The 16,211-nt window shown below is 37.3% G+C and overlaps 1 protein-coding gene across 3 annotated transcripts in view; it reads left to right on the forward strand.

The window, feature by feature from the left end:
- The window catches only part of NBAS (NBAS subunit of NRZ tethering complex), a 335,592-nt gene that overhangs the window by 157,582 nt on the left and 161,799 nt on the right, over positions 1 to 16,211 (forward strand). For all 3 annotated transcript variants that reach the window (XM_014848079.3, XM_070512577.1, XM_070512578.1), the window contains exons 29-31: positions 3,297 to 3,399; positions 6,701 to 6,930; positions 9,615 to 9,727. In XM_014848079.3, coding sequence (XP_014703565.2) covers positions 3,297 to 3,399; positions 6,701 to 6,930; positions 9,615 to 9,727 — 446 coding nt within the window. The remainder of the gene's footprint in view (positions 1 to 3,296; positions 3,400 to 6,700; positions 6,931 to 9,614; positions 9,728 to 16,211) is intronic.

The following is a 16,211-nucleotide window of genomic DNA, read 5'->3' on the forward strand; positions in this document are numbered from 1 at the left end:
CTCTCTTTCTTTTTATTGATGTTAGCATGATGTATTGTTTGGTATATAGCATGGTATACCTTTTACTTTTAATTAATTTGTGTTTTTGTATTTGAAGTGCATTTCTTTCAGGCAGCATATAAGTTGGGTCTTTCTGTCAAGATCTGAGCTGGAGAGAGCTGAGTTGCCAGGTGCCCTTTAGTTATGCTGGGATTGTAAGGGAGTTAGCACCCATCAGACTTGCCCTCAAACAGTAACAGCCATGAGATGATAGGTGAATAAATTTGCACCTCCCAGATGACTCCAGCAATACTGAGCCCCAGTTGACAGTGGTAAACTGCTTATGTAATGTAACCAGTGTTGGCTTGTTCAAGGAACCCTCCTTCCTAAGAAATCCTCTAACATTTTGTATCTGCTTTTCTCTCTCTCTCTCTCTGGCTCTTTCAACAGCGTATTATAGTTCTTGACATATGTGCCTTATGTTACCTTCTAGATCATAAGTTTCTCCAGGGAAAGTGTTATAGTCACCATACGTTTAATATGGGACCTAACATTTCAGTGGCCCTCTCTCAATAATTATTAAGTGAATAACTTAGAACTAGGTTTTGACAACTTGAGTTTTAAGATTTCTTTACAACTATAAGTGAATGGTCAGTATTTCCCATCATGCTGACTCTATCGTAGAGCCTACTCTTCAATAAGAAAGCCTAGCTGTCGCTGCTAGGTTACCTGCTGTCTTTCCATTGAGCCCCTCAAAACTTCTGAAGTCCTTGAAGATAATTTCTGCTTATGGCTTTCTACTTACTGTGAATATATAAGAGAATATGGCCTCTTTTTGCAAAGTAGCCAACTTGAAATGAATCTTCATTGTTTCATATATGCTTTCGTGGCTTGGCCTTGAGCACATTTATAATATTCTTATGCATATTCTAACTGGTGGCAGATTTTGTTGAATCTGTCACAAATCAAGTTTTACCATCTTTACCATTTCTCCCTGGGAAATATACCTGCATTCCAAAGCTGTAACTGATATATCATGTTTGTATTCAGGGATCTCTGTTAATTTGCAAACCTCTTGTATAGTGCCTTCAAGTTCTACTCTTGTTTCTTATTTCCTGAATGTATTCTGAAAAGGCCATTGTAAATAATGTCTTATAATATGTTTTAATTAGAACCTGTACTTAATGGCAGCCATGTGTGAGAAAACATTAATACCATCTGTCCTGGTATTCATGGCTTCCAGAAAAACAGCTGGACCATGAGAACTTGAATTCAATCAGGCAATGCCTAGGTCTGATTTCATCAAGCTGGAGCAAGGTGGACACTCACTTCCTCCAACATTTTGCTACTTCTCTGCTTGCAGGCCAGCTCTGAAAGAGCCCTTCAATTCTTTGAAGCCCACCCAAAGAGATCACATACCAAGGTCTAACTAAGAGAAACATTTCAGGGATTATTCTGGAAGACTTACAAATATATCAGTTTGTTTTGTGTCTTTGTATGCTGGAAAAAAAATGTGTTTTTTAATGCTTTATTGCATATGAGATAGAAGTAATTGTTTATTTTGTGTAATAAATATAAAATGCTATAAGCAAATGAAGCATGCTTATTTAAAACTTTTAGGTGAAAAAATTCCTGAAGACTAGAATTTTCACAGAAATGATCTCAAATACTTACTTTTTCCACAGCAATACTTTTATACACAGTCTATTTGCTGTGTTTTTAATGCATAAAAAAGAAAGAGATGCATGGAAAGGAAACATCCAGTTGGTGTTTGACAAACACAAAACAAAACAAAATCTACCCTTTTTGAGCAATGAGCTTCGTGATTATGTAGAACTTCAAGAGTAGCAAGTAAACATGAATGATGATTCCAAACTCATATATATTCAACAAAGATGGACTTTAAGAGTGGCAGAGAGAATTACTAGTGTCCCTCCTACTAGACAATGTTAGTGATCATGTATGTGACTATAGAAAAGCCAACAAAATGTGCTTGTAACTTCCAGATTCATTCATTCACATTTGTTGAATACTATTTTATAGCAGAAAAATGGTCTGGGAGGGTCTTTGCAGACATTTTAGTGTACGTTAACCTCACAGTGTACAAAAAGGGAATCTGCAATTCAGAGAAATTAAGAAACGTATTCAAATTTGTGCAGTTAATTGCCCTTGTTTTTATAGTTACGAACATCTTGCTTCAATGCCTATGTTTTATCAAAATTAATCTCATCCATTACTAATCACTCTCTGACGTGGGCTTTAAGTGAGGAAACTGAAATTCAGGAATATTAAGTAACTTGCCTCACGATCATGCAGCTAATATGTGACTGTGGGTGAAATTGTTAACAAAACCCTTTTCCCTGCTGCAGGAGAGTCTCGGCTGTTGATTCTCAGCTCGGTAACCCTGGATACCAACATGAAATGGTGTTTGATCAGCTAGATTGCATAGGCCTCACTGCGTGTGTGAAACTAATCCCTGATTGGGAAATTGCCTTTGACCTGGGGGAACTGTGGAAAGACTAGAAAACCTGATAGGGGCTTTGTGCTTTGGGCTTTCCTGAGTGTGGTCACGGCTGTGCTTGAGGGGACCCTGAAAACTGTGCCTTTGGAATTGTTACAAAAGATATTGGCTCGTGTGCGATGTGAAGCTTCTTCCTAAGCCAGACAGGGCAACTCCTGCAACTACCCTGTGAGGCTCTGTCTTCTTGTACCCGGGCTGTCACCTGGGAACAATGTAACCCCTTCAGTGCTCTATCCGTTGCTCCGTGGACTGCTGCGAGGACTCCCAATGGAAGGAACAACTGAGGCTCCCCTGCTGGCGACCTGTGGCTCGCAGCCTCTAGACTGATGCCAAGTGTGGCCTGTGGTTGCCTTATGGGTCTACGTGGGTAGATGAAGTTAAGAAGGTACCCTGCCGAGGATTGCAGAGTGATGAAGACGGAACTTGAAACAAATTCTCCTGTCTCCAAGTGCTTTTTCTGCTATATCCCAGCTGCTTTATCTTACCGTGCTTTCTTTTACCCTAGAAACTCGTAGTGTGTCTACCTTCGCCACTGTCATTTAATATGATTCCAGTTTTGTCTCTAGGCAGCCTGTGAAAGAGACAGCTTTGGCAGTATCTCTAGCATTGATGTATAGCTGCCCAACTTTTCTGTCTATCTTTAATCTAGGTTTTTTTCCTGGAAATTCAAATGAGATATATTCCTATTGATCATTTGGGAACTTGTGTGGCATATAGAATGGTAGTAGAATTTTTTTTTACTTTTGGCCAGTTGAAGAAGGTTTCATGAATTAATTTCTATTTCTTTTTTTTCTAGGCAGCCTCCTGTCAGTGAGTCTCATTGGAGAATGTTGCTGCAAGACATGTTAACTATGCAGCAGAATGTTTACACGTGTCTGGATGCTGATGCTTGCTATGAGGTAACTCTGTGTCTGTAAATTAGTTTTTTCATTTAGAAATTTTGGTTTTTACAGTTTGTTTATTGGACACAAAAGTGATGATCATAAACTTCACCGTAAGTAATACTATTGAATAATAGTTGGTAATTGAGTAGTGCTTTATAGTTTGAGTACTTTCATACCTAACCTCCTGTTTTCTCCATCTTTGTTTGTTACAATATCATTTATTTAGTGGGTTAATCCTCAGCTGGGAAACTGAATCATCCTTGACTCATTCACTTCCATAGTTTTCCTGATCACTAAAAGTTGTTTAACGTACCTGAGAAAAGTCTTTCAAATCTATCCTATGTTCATCTCTGTTCAATTGCAGTAGTCCTCTACTTGTCCCTGCTTCCCTACCTCAGAAGGGATCTGTACCTCTCAGCATGGCATAGAAAGCCTCAGCAGGTTCCAGCCTCCCTATTCCCTCTAACCTTTGACTCTCTCCACCGTGTGTCCTGTGCTCCAGTAGTTCATCAGATCTATCATGAATCCCTCCACGCATCATGCTGTTTCATGTTTCTGTGACTTTGCATACATTGTTCCCTTTGCCCGGATACATTCCTCTTTCCTTTATTTGAAAAGTGCTGATAATTTTCAGGACTCAGCTCACTAACTGCCCTCCAGGATCCTTCCTTTGTCCTGTCATGTAACTTGTCTCTATTACAGCCTTTCTTTCAAATGCAGTTACTTGTTTCTGTGTGCGTTTCTTCCATTTGGTCATGAGCTCCTAGGTAGGCATTATCACATCATGTTTATCCTCATCTCCCTCAGTGCGTGTTATGATGTCTGGAACATAAAGTATACTTAAGAAATGGTTGTTAATTGGCTAGAAGTGTACCAAGGGGGATTTAATCATCATTTTGAAAGGTATGTGTATTACTACCAAATTACTCATGGTTTGTATGGAAAAATGATCCAGCTAACCCACTTTTAATGAGATACAGTCTAAAAGAGGGTTTCCATTTTAATATTCCTGTAAAAGAAACCAGACACAGAAGTGTATAGAGTCTTTCTTGTGTTGCTCTGCTATGACATTATAAAGCAGGACCACTGATAAAATGAGAGTTAGAAAAATAGGTCTCTATTTTTTGAAACTGGTTGATATTTTAATTCAAGGTGATTTTAACAAAAGAACACGAATATAGACTGTTGAGAAGTGAGTGGTTTTATATTTGAACTTTAGGTTTTTAAATGCTTGGATGAGTTTAAAGTTTACGTTGATGATTACAGTCTCAGACCATGTACAGCTGCCAGTAACTTCGCCTTTTGTATCTAAAGTGAAACTTGAAGTCCAATTTCAGGAGAAAATAATCTGTATGCACATGGGTTCCAAAACCTATCATTAGTATGTGTGGAGTGCTTTTGAGTTGTAATGGCATTATTTTGGTGTCTCCTGTTTCTGATTCTGATTGAAAAATTGGCAATATGTATATTATACTTGAACTAGCTTCTGTGTAATCTGTCATAACAACTTGACATATTAAATTTTGTTATATTTTAACTCCTTTTTATTAGGCTTTGATATTTTAGTGACCCCTGGCCATTAGTCTCTCTCCTTTGAGAAAACAGTTGAAAGCATATGATAACAGTTTTGAAATGGTTCTAGAAGAAGGTAATTTAGATTTGGCAAACTTACATTTTTACGTATTATTTTAATATATCTTGTTATACTATGTTGTCTTACTGACTTTTGGCCATATTATTAGGTTTTTCTGTCCTTAGAAAATAATTGGAAAGCTCAGTGATACAATTTTGAAAATGTTAAAAATTTCTATAAAGCTTGTAGAGCAGAAATCTGTACCGTTCGTTTTAGCAAAACCTTTTAAACTTTAGAGTGAGTGAATTGTATTTTTCAGTATTGAGCATTGACTCTCTATGGCTTACTTGAGAAAAACAAAGGAGTAGAGAAACTGTTACATCGAAGTCATTTGGGTCACTTGGAGAAGGCCATTTTCTCCTGTCAGATGTGGTGATTAGGGTTGCTTATTGATAATTTGCTTTCTGTCATAATAAGTATTTTATAGCAGATCTCTCATAGATATTGGTGATTTTATTCTCATCAGTCATTTTAATACAGTCTTGTCTAAAAATACCTTCCCCAAACACCTAGAAACTAGTGAAAATAAGGGAATCTTATGAAAATCAGATAGTCTTCTTAGTTATAAGGAAACTTTTCCTTCTCCATGAAATCTTCCCCTTTTTTGTGAGGAAGATTGGCCCTGAGCTAACATCTGTTGCCAATCTTCCTCTTTTTGAGGCTTGAGGAGGATTGTCACTGAGCTAACATCTGTGCCAATCTTCCTTCATTTCGTGTGTGGGATACCGCCACAGCGTGGCTTGATGAGTGGTCTGTGGGTCCATGCCTGCAATCTGAACCAACGAACCTCAGGCTGCCAAAGCAGAGTGTGCAAACTTAACCACTATGCCACCAGGCTGGCCTCTAAAATCTTTTTTCGTCTCTTGCTTCTATTTCTGTGCTATCCTCATCCAACAGTGGCATGATAGGGAAGAGCATTCTTGGGGAAGTTCTTGTATTAGTTATATATTGACGTTATTAGTGCAGGTTTAAAAGGATCTCTTTGTGTAAGACTTTTCTGGAGTAAGTAAATAATCTCAATTATAAATTTTATGTTAATTATGCTATTAGTTGCCTAGTGGAATACAGTGATATTTGCACAAATACCTTCCATCAGTGGCTCTTGTTTTATTTAAATAGTTTTTAATTTGCAGATTGGAAAAAACCTCAATGTTATATGATATGTTGTACTTTTAATGACTAGATATAACATTTGTAGCTTGGCTATTTAGTTTATAAGACTGAATTCATATACTTTAAGCAGTCATGAATCATATGTATCATATTCAAAGATTTTCTTTTAAAAAATTGAAGTGGTTATAGTTTAAGTAGAGTGGGCCCTGTCGAGTGTGGGACAGTATGTCTAATGGATCTTGCTTTTAATGAGTATGAACTTGAGATATTTTACTCAAGTATTCATTGTAACACTTTAAAATATTATGCTTAATATCGATTTGTTCGGTTAATTGTTTCTTCTTCCTAAAAGATGGATTTTTTTTAATTGAGGTGAAATTTACATAACATAAAATTAACCATCTTAAAGTGTACTTCATTGTCACTTAGTACATTCATAGTGTCATGCAACCTCCATCTCTAGGATGGATGTATTTTCAATTTATTTCATTTGGATATCAGAGCCTTCATTTTACTGAGAACTGAATCCTCCCTTTTTAAGCACTAATGCCAGTTTCTTCTTTTTCCCAGATATTTACAGAAAGCCTTCTGTGTTCCAGTCGCCTTGAAAATATCCACCTGGCTGGGCAAATGATGCACTGCAGTGCGTGTTCAATGAATCCACCGGCTAGTGTAGCCCATAAAGGGAAAACCCAGTACAGGGTCAGTTACCAAAAAAGTATTGACTTGGTTTTGGCTGCCAGCAGAGAGTACTTCAATTCTTCTACCAGCCTCACCGACAGCTGCATGGATCTGGCCAGGTAGAGTACCTATATTCTTCCATAGATGGGGCAAGTCAGAAGACACAAACTCCACTGTTGGTCTTCTTCTTTACTTTACAAAATATACTGTCGCAAGTACAGATTCACTATACCGTATGGGGCACAGTTATTTAGGGCTTGAAAATAGAAAGAAAACTTAATTATGCTATGAATATTCATCAACTTCTTTGTGACCCATGTTCTCCAGCATGCTTTCCCACAGTCATTCTTACTGATTATCTGCAAGACTGTACCTCTCTTCTGTCGGAAGCGATTCATGTGATAGCCTGCAAATTCAAGTTCTGGAAATTTTCAGCACGATTAGGTGATGTCTGTATCTTTTATGTGTCTTCTGCTCTGTTTAGGGACAGGAGACCTGATTAGATGATAAAGCTCAGAAGTTTCTTCCAGGTAGAAATTTGTGGAGTGTGAATTCAGTTCCTCTCTTGGGCTGTCATACTGGAAATTTAGTGTTCATCTTTTTACTCTTGACTCTTAGGAGTTTTTTTGAATATGGAACATTTGCCCTTTGCCTGTCTTAAATGTTTTAATTGTGTTGCCAAGTTTTTATTATATATGATTTATCTTTCAAGTTGTTATTCAGAATTTTTTTAAAGTTTGGTTGTTATTCTTTTCTCTTATGTTTTCTGTCTTTTGTGTCATCTTTTGAAAGACCTTTAATTCCCAAGAGCATTAAAATATTTTTTCATAGAGTTTTTACTACTTTGATGATTTTATTTTTGCATTAAAATTTTAGGCCCATTTGGAATTTGTTTTGATGTAATGATTATTGTAGCTTTTTAGATTTATTTTTTCCCCCGAATGACTACTAGTGGTTTCAACTTGAGCAAAACTTCAAGGTAACTTTTTTTCCCCAGTGAGATCTTACCACAGAGAGAATCATGTTTCCTCAAACCATGTTATTGAACTTGACAAAGTAGTTTAAAATAGTAAATTTTTTTCTTTTTTCCCGAGAGGTGTATTTCTATTTCAGATGATGAAAATATCAAATAGAATAGCCTTTGAAATTGGGAGTTGTGTTTGACCTAAATCTTTTTGGCAGATGTTCTCAGAGATTACTTTAAAAACTATGCTTCCTGTATTTCCCCTTCATTCCACCCTTTTTTCCTCCCACAAGGGCACACCCTAATTTTAAAAAGATGTCAAATGGGTGTAATCTGGCACCAAACTGATTGCAACCTGTGAACCCAGATGTATTTAAATGTTCACAGTTATATTGACTATAGACAATAGTCCATACATTCTTATTCATTAAATTGTTATCTAACTAGTATTTTTTGATTGAGGAAGCAATGCAACCACGAGATAAAATATTCAAACAGTCTAAAAAGGATATTTATTGACGGTGTCTCTCTCCTCATTTTAATTTCCCTAACTTTATCCCTCAGCAATGTTTTTTATCACTTTCCTGTGTATTCTTCTAAAATATCTTATTGTGTTACCCTCTTCTTTCTTAAATCACAAATAAGTGCTTACTACTTGTACATACCTTTCTGTATCTTGTTTTTTTCATTTATGTCTATGTTGAAGGTTTTTCCACATGAGTACATATAGGTTTGTTTCATTCCTTTTTGATGGTTGTAGAATATTCTGCTGCTTGACATCTATAGAATTGATTTCATTAGTTCCTGATTTAGTATTTCTTTTATTTTAAAAACGATGTGGTATTGAATGTCCATAATTATGTCTGGGCATGTGTGAACCTATCTGCAGTGTGAGTTCCTAGAACCGGAATTCCTGGCTTCAAAGGTAAGTGCGGTTAGAATTTTGGTAGATACGCATAGAGGTTATACTTGAATCAGCAGTATTTGTTAGTGCTCATCTGATGTAAATCGTACACTTCTGCAAGAGCAAGCTAGGCCTGTCTCTATCACTTAGTCATTCAGGTGCTTACAGTGGCCTGGATATTTTCATCTGGTGAGCCATGATTTTAGCATTCAGTAGCCCTCCTGGCCTGATCTCTACCTCTCGTTTTCATCTCATGTCCTAATGTTGCTTTACATGCACCTTTCAGAAAATGTTTATTCATTAATTACAGTATTTATTAAATACCTTTCTCTGGATTTTTAAAAATTTGGTTAAAACATTCCATAGGTGTCGTAAATTCTTAGATTAGGAAACCACAGTCTCCTGCGTTTGTCTCACTACTGCATCACCAACTGCTTTTTCTCTTTTTGATCACAAAACTCTCTTGTGCAGTTTCTTAGGTTACTCTGTTTTCCTTTGGAGGACAAAATTGTGACTGAATCAAGATATTACTATTTTTCCTAGAAGAATAAAGGAAATTATCTGAATTCTGTTTTTTAATTCTTTCTAATATGAAATTACTTTTGGAGTCAACAATAAAAAGGGCACTAAACACAGAGTTGACAGAGCTTGCTTCATTTTGTGGTACCGTTATGTACTATCTCTGTAACCCTGCGCAGATCCCTTCACCTCTCTGAGCTGTAATTTTAGCTTCCTTAAAAAGCAGATGATGATATTTGCCTATCTCACAGGCTTGCTGTGAGGATTAAGTAAGATAACAGAAAGCGCCTGGCAGAATACCTGGAATGTAGTAGGTTTTTGATAAGTATGTGTTGGATCTCATGTTATTGAATGTAGAATGGTGGCTTAGTGAACATAGGTTACTTCTTTTTAAAAATTTATCTTATTTCTCCTAGGTGTTGTTTACAGCTGATAACAGATAGACCCACAGCCGTTCAAGAGGAGCTAGATCTTATCCAAGCCCTTGGATGTCTTGAGGAATTTGGGGTAAAGATCCTCCCTTTGCAAGGTGTGTTTTCAACTTAGTATTACACTCTTATTAACTTATTTTGCATTAATTTACTGGTATTTCTTTTTAGTTTTTTAAACTAACGAGGACCTTTGGTTATTTAATCCCTTAGCCATAGATCCTGGCCTCTGCCCCGTTTTTCAACTGAAATCTTAAGTGGAAACCCAAAAGAAAAAATAAAGCCAACATTTTATCAGAAATTGGCAGTTTTAAATTCACAGTTATGACATTAAAAGAAATAACATTAGTAACAGCAGTGAGGCTATTAAATAACAACAAAAATCTTGGGGATTATAGATGAGAGTTTAAAATTTACATCAGTATGGTGTGCAATTTATTTCTGTGTTTTGTTTCAGTTGCATAGATTTAAAAGTAGCTGTAAATAATAATAGTTTCTTTTTATGCTTACTGCAGAATATTTTTAAATTAAGAATTAATTACTGTTTTTTTAAAGAAATAATAATAGGAAGTTCTTGCTTAAATTACTAACAATATTTTAAATTGCTCAAGTTCTTCTGCCTAAATGTAAAAGTCAGATAAGTACCACCTGAAACAAGCATGCTGTTATGCAGTCACTTGTCATCACCTCCTTTGTGCTTTGAGGACAGTGTGCATCTCCCGGTGCCCTGAACCTTACCTCGCAAGTGGGAGGTAGATTTTCTGTTGCTTCAAACCCTGGACCTCAGTGCCTAAATGTAGTCGGTAGCCTGGTTGTTAGCAGTGTGCTTAGCTGGCTTCCATGTAGTCTCCTATCTTTATTCTTAACTCTGGACATATTTGGAATTGGGTGTAGGGAAGGTATAGCTGAGTTCCTTCCATCTCTCTGGTTTTTGATAAATTTTCACCAGAATTGTCTCTTGTCTCACAATTGTCTCAACTCCCAGACCCTTCGGACAATGGTGGCCTTTTACAGGCTCCTTGGTGTCTTTCTTCTTTGTAGTGTTTTAAGTCAGATGGATCTTGGGGAGTGTGAGCCAGTAGAGGCTTTCTCGTGTTTTCGTGTGGGTTTCCATTGCAGTTTTACTAAAAATTAAAGTTGTACTTGTCAGACAAATTTATTATATTTGAAAAGGTCACTATTACCTTGAGTAAATATTTTGGAAATAATTCGTGTGTGTTTATAAATATCCTGCAGCATCTTAAACAAGTATATTTAAAGTGATTGTTAAATCACTAGAAAATTCTATTTGTTTGTACTATTCATGTAATTTTTGAGCCCAAAGCTTCTTAAAATTGTGAAGATTAATCAGAGTTACTAAGAAGCATTTTCAGTTTATTTTCAAATGTCAAGTCATTAACTACCTGCCCCCAAACACTTATATTTTTTTTCTGTTTTATTTTTTATTGAGATTATGATAGTTTACAGCCTTGGAGATTTCAGTTGTACATTATTATTTGTCAGTCATATTGTAGGTGCACCACTTCACCCTTTGTGCCCACTCCTCATCCCTTTTCCCCTGGTGTAACCCCTAATCTATTCTCTTTGTCCACGTGTTTAACTTCCACATATGAGTGGAGTCATACAGAGATTGTCTTTCTCTATCTGGCTTATTTCACTTAACATAATACCCTCAAGGTCCATCCACGTTGTTGTGAATGGGACTATTTGAGCCTTTTTATGGCTGAGTAGTATTCCATTCTATACATAAAACATATCTTCTTTATCCAGTCATCGGTTGATGGGCACTTAGGTTGCTTCCACATCTTGGCTATTGTGAATAATGCTGCAGTGAACATAGGGGCATGTGAGTCTCTCTGAATTGCTGATTTCAAGTTCTTTGGATAGATACCCACTAGTGGGATGGCTGGGTCATATGGTATTTCTCTTTAATTTTTTGAGAAATATCCATACTGTTTTCCATAGTGGCTGCACCAGTTTGCATTCCCACCAGCAGTGTACGAGGGTTTCTTTTTCTCTACAACCTCTCCAATATTTGTTATTTTTTGTTTTGGTTATTTTAGCCATTCTAACGGGTGTAAGGTGATATCTTAGTGTAGTTTTGAGTTGCATCTTCCTGATGATCAGTGATGCTGAGCATCTTTTCGTGTGCCTATTGGCCATCCATATATCTTCTTTGAGAAAAGTCTGTTCATATCCCCTGCCCATTTTTTGATCAGGTTGTTTGATATTTTGTTGTTGAGTTGTGTGAGTTCTTTATATATTATGGAGATTAACCCTTTGTCAGATATAGGATTTGCAAATATTTTTTCCCAGTTGGTGGTTTGTGTTTTTGTTTCCATCCTGTTTTCCCTTGCCTTGAAGAAGCTCTTTAGTACGATGAAGTCCCATTTCTTTATTCTTTCTATTGTTTCCCTTGTCTGAGAAGACATGGTGTCTGAAAAGATCCTTTTAAGACTAACCAAACACTTATATTTTTAACTGAAGTTTTCAAGCACAGGAGAGTACAGAGCACTAGGAAACTTTTGTCCTTCTGATATCTCTTGTTAGGCCAAGTTGTTATAGCTTTGACTTTGTGTGTGTGTGTTTTAGCTAGTTATTTAATCCAAGCAGGTTAATATAATATGCTAATTTTTCTTGCAGTCCACCACATGCTATTGAATTTTGAAACATTAAATTGAGCTCTGATTTTCTGTGGTGCTCAATTAGCAGTATTTTTATTTATATATTTATTTTTTGGTGAGGAAGATTCACTCTGAGCTAAATCCGTTGCCAACTTTCCTCTTTTCTTTTTTTGCTTAAGGAAGATTAGCCCTGAGCTAACGTCTGTGGCAGTCTTCCTCTATTTTGTACATGGGATGCCTCCACAGCATGGCTGGTGAGTGGAGTAGGTCCATGCCCAGGATCTGAACGTGTGAACCCCGGGCCACTGAAATGGATCACATGGAACTTTAACCACTTGGCCATGGGGCCAGCCTCCAATTAGCGGTATTTTTGCTGGCTGTATTTGCACTTCAGCTGATGGGTTTGAATATCTGCAACCAAACCTAGTATCCTGCTGTAGTTTCTGAAAAATTTTCTGAGTGAAGAGTGTTTTAAGATAGACATTTACTTTCATGTCTTGACAGCTTTCTGGCTTCATAGATTGGTTTGGAGTTTCCTGTTAGAATGACTGTGAGAAAATCTTCTGGATGTGGACAGGGAGTATTGTCTTTGTATACTGTTTGTTGTATTTATCTTACAGATGCAATTTAGGCTTAAGCTGCTTCTGTATTCATCAGTAATACTGGACAAAGTCACTTGAGGTTTAAACATTTATGACCCAAGTGTTTTTACTGTAGTCAGTGTCTAATAGTTCGTTTTGTCCCTTGCTTTGTTTTGAAGCCTTCTTTGCCTGCTCTCCAGGAGTTGCTGTTTCTCATCAGGTGAAGGCTGGTGGTGCAGCTGCGTTATGATTAATGAGTTAGTAGAAGCTAGGAGCAGAAATATCGCGTACAAATGATTCCTTATCTCTGAGTCTCCTATGAAGTGTGTGTGTGTGTGTGTGTGTGTGTACATATGTGTGCTTTTCTGTGTCACTTGGGTGTTTGTGTAAATTATATAACTTTCACATGAGCAGATGTAGGATATTTCAGTTGACCCCCGTATCTGTCTATAACAGGATGTTCTCCAGACCTGCAGCGTTGTGCTTAGTGCAGCCTGGAGCCAGTTTTGCTGCTTATTGCTGGGTAACTGGACAAGTGTCTTAATCTTTCTTTGTGTTTAAGTTTTCTCATTTACAAAATGGGAATATTCATAAGCACCTTATGGAATTGGTTATACAGATTAAATCTCTGTATTTAGAGTACCTGGGATATAGTAGGAGCTCTACGAGTATCAGCTGTCATTTTTGTCATTTTACTTGAAGGTACTTTCTAAATGATGGTCGAGTTAGAGTGGTCTTACCTCCTTCTCATCCCTCCCTCCCCCCACCTGTCTTCATTCTCCTCTTTTCACTCCCTTTTTCCATTCAAAGAACGTTAATTTAAGCTCTTACTCTGTTCCAGAAACTGAAATGATGAAGGGAATAAGCACACTTCCTGACTCTGAGGGACTGACACACAGAACTAGACAGAGTCACACCCAGTGTCATGTATGAATTCAAATTCTGATTTGGCCACTTTGAGCTGTGTGGCAACTTAATGTATTTGAACTTCGCCTTCCTCAGGTGGAGATAGTAATAAAATATTCCCTAGACAGTTCTCAAAGTTATATCCTGAAACTTTGAGAATCCTTGCGGTAGAGGATCTCATACTTCATAAGCATTTCTGTGAATATGCCAGTAGTTATAATAATAATAATAACTAACACTTATTGAGTGATTTTTATGTTCTAAATGCACTTTATATGTATTCATTAATTCTCAAAAGTACCCTGTGAGGTAGTGACTAGTATTGTTTCCTGTTTCCAGATGATGAAATCAAGGCATAGTGAGGTTAAGTAGCTTACTTAGGGTCACACAGCTAGTTAGAGGTGGGGCTAGAATTCAAGTCTAGTAGTCTGGCTCGAGAACCTCTGTTTGTAAATGGTAGATGACACTACTGATGAAGAGGTGTGAAAGTAAAGATTGTTTGAGAAGGAAGCTCTGGCTTGTGCTCTCGCTCCTCAGCTGAGTGACTGACTTCTGCATATCATCACCTTCTTTGCCTATACAATTCAGACTTGTACTTCAGCAAACATCACAAGTAACTATATATGTTGTGCACCTTTGATACAATTCATGAGTGACTAAAATTGATATTTTTCATTTTTGATTTGCTCATCATGCACTGTCCCTGCCTTATAAGGTTGTGGTCAGTGTTTGGCAGGTGAGTAGCTGGTCAATAAATGCTTCTTAAGTCTGAGACCTCTGCGTGTCTGTATTTTATAGTTTTTTTTTTAACACTTGAAATAATTTTTGAGATCCACTGGAAAATGAAAGATCCTCAACTATTAGAAGATACGTACATGCGTATGTTTTTCATGTTCATTCATTCCGTTTTGAAAAGGAATTTTAGGAGTCAAAGACCCCATCCCTTCATAGAAAGATAATAACATCTAACGCTTGAATTTATTTAACTGTGAAATCACATTTTGAAATAGAATTTAGCGTGTCCCATGATAAGCAGTAAAAGAGAACTGATGTAGTGATTGTCCAGAGGCTCAAAAAATAGGTTAAGGGGCCGGCTCCGTGGCCGAGTGGTTAAGTTTGCACGCTCCGCTGCGGCGGCCCAAGGTTCGGATCCTGGGTGCGGACATGGCACCGCTCGTCAGGCCACATTGAGGCGGTGTCCCACATCCCACAACTAGAAGGACCTGCAACTAGGATATACAACTATGTACAGGGGGGATTTGGGGAGATAAAGCAGAAAAAAAAAAAAAGATTGGCAACGGTTGTTAGCCCAGGTGCCAATCTTTAAAGAAAAAAAAAATAGGTTAAATATCATTTGAACATGACAATTGCACTCTGTTATAATTCTCCTCTCCAAATTTATTTTTTATTATTATTTTTTGGTGAGGAAGATTAGCCCTTAGCTAATATCTATTGCCAATATTCCTTGTTTTGCTTAATGAAGATTGTCACTGAGCTAACACCTGTGCCAGTCTTCCTCTGTTTTGTATGTGGGGTGCCGCCATGGCATAGCTTGATGAGCAGTGTGTAGGTCCGTGCCTGGGATCCAAACCCATGAACCCTAGGCTGCTGAAGTGGAGCAGGTGAACTTAACTGCTACACCACTGGGCCAGACCCCTACAAATTTATTTAAGGTACCTGAAATATTAATACTATGACTTGCTTAGGGCCGGAAGCAAAGAGCCAAACTTGAGTGTTCCGTTAAATGGAAGTTTAGAGAAAATGATGATCCATTGCTATGTGTGGTTTCAGTTTTCCACTTTGATTTTTTCAGTAGAAAGAGAGTGGTAGTAGTAAGGAAATCAGCTTACTAGAGTTTCTAAAACTAGAGCTTCTCTAAGAATACAAGGACTCATCAAATAAGGCCATAAAAGTGTCTATGAAAACCCCAGGTTTTTACATATGTAGAATGACGGTAATATCTGTGACAACTGTTGTCTTGAAAATCAAATTAGAAACGTTTAGAAAGTACCTTCGTCATAGTTATTGAATATGACATATTGAAGTAATGTTACACATTTTCTTAAAACACATAGTAGGAGAAAAACCCATAAAGTAGTAGCAGATGTCAAGGGAAAAACCTAAGTTTCTGATTGAAAAAGTTATGGACAAATTTGAAGTACATTGCATCAGTTAGCGTTTGCTAGACTGTGCTGTAGTAAACTAAAATCTCAGGGGCGTATGGTAACAAGTTTATTCCTTGCTCACAGTCATGCCTGCCCCACCCCTCTGTGAAACATGGCATTCTCACGGCAGAGGGCAAAGATCAGTGGTGTAGCCTCCTGATGACTCCTAAGTATTTGCTCAAAAGTAGCACATGTCACTTCCACTCACATTCATTGCCCGTGGAAGTCACATGGCCAAGCCTAATGTCGGTGAGGCAGGTATTTGTGATATGAATAATCGCAGTAGATACTGGGAACACTACAGTCTAC

The sequence above is a fragment of the Equus asinus genome, chromosome 6, assembly GCF_041296235.1.
Source record: "Equus asinus isolate D_3611 breed Donkey chromosome 6, EquAss-T2T_v2, whole genome shotgun sequence".
Classification (NCBI taxonomy): Eukaryota; Metazoa; Chordata; class Mammalia; order Perissodactyla; family Equidae; genus Equus; species Equus asinus.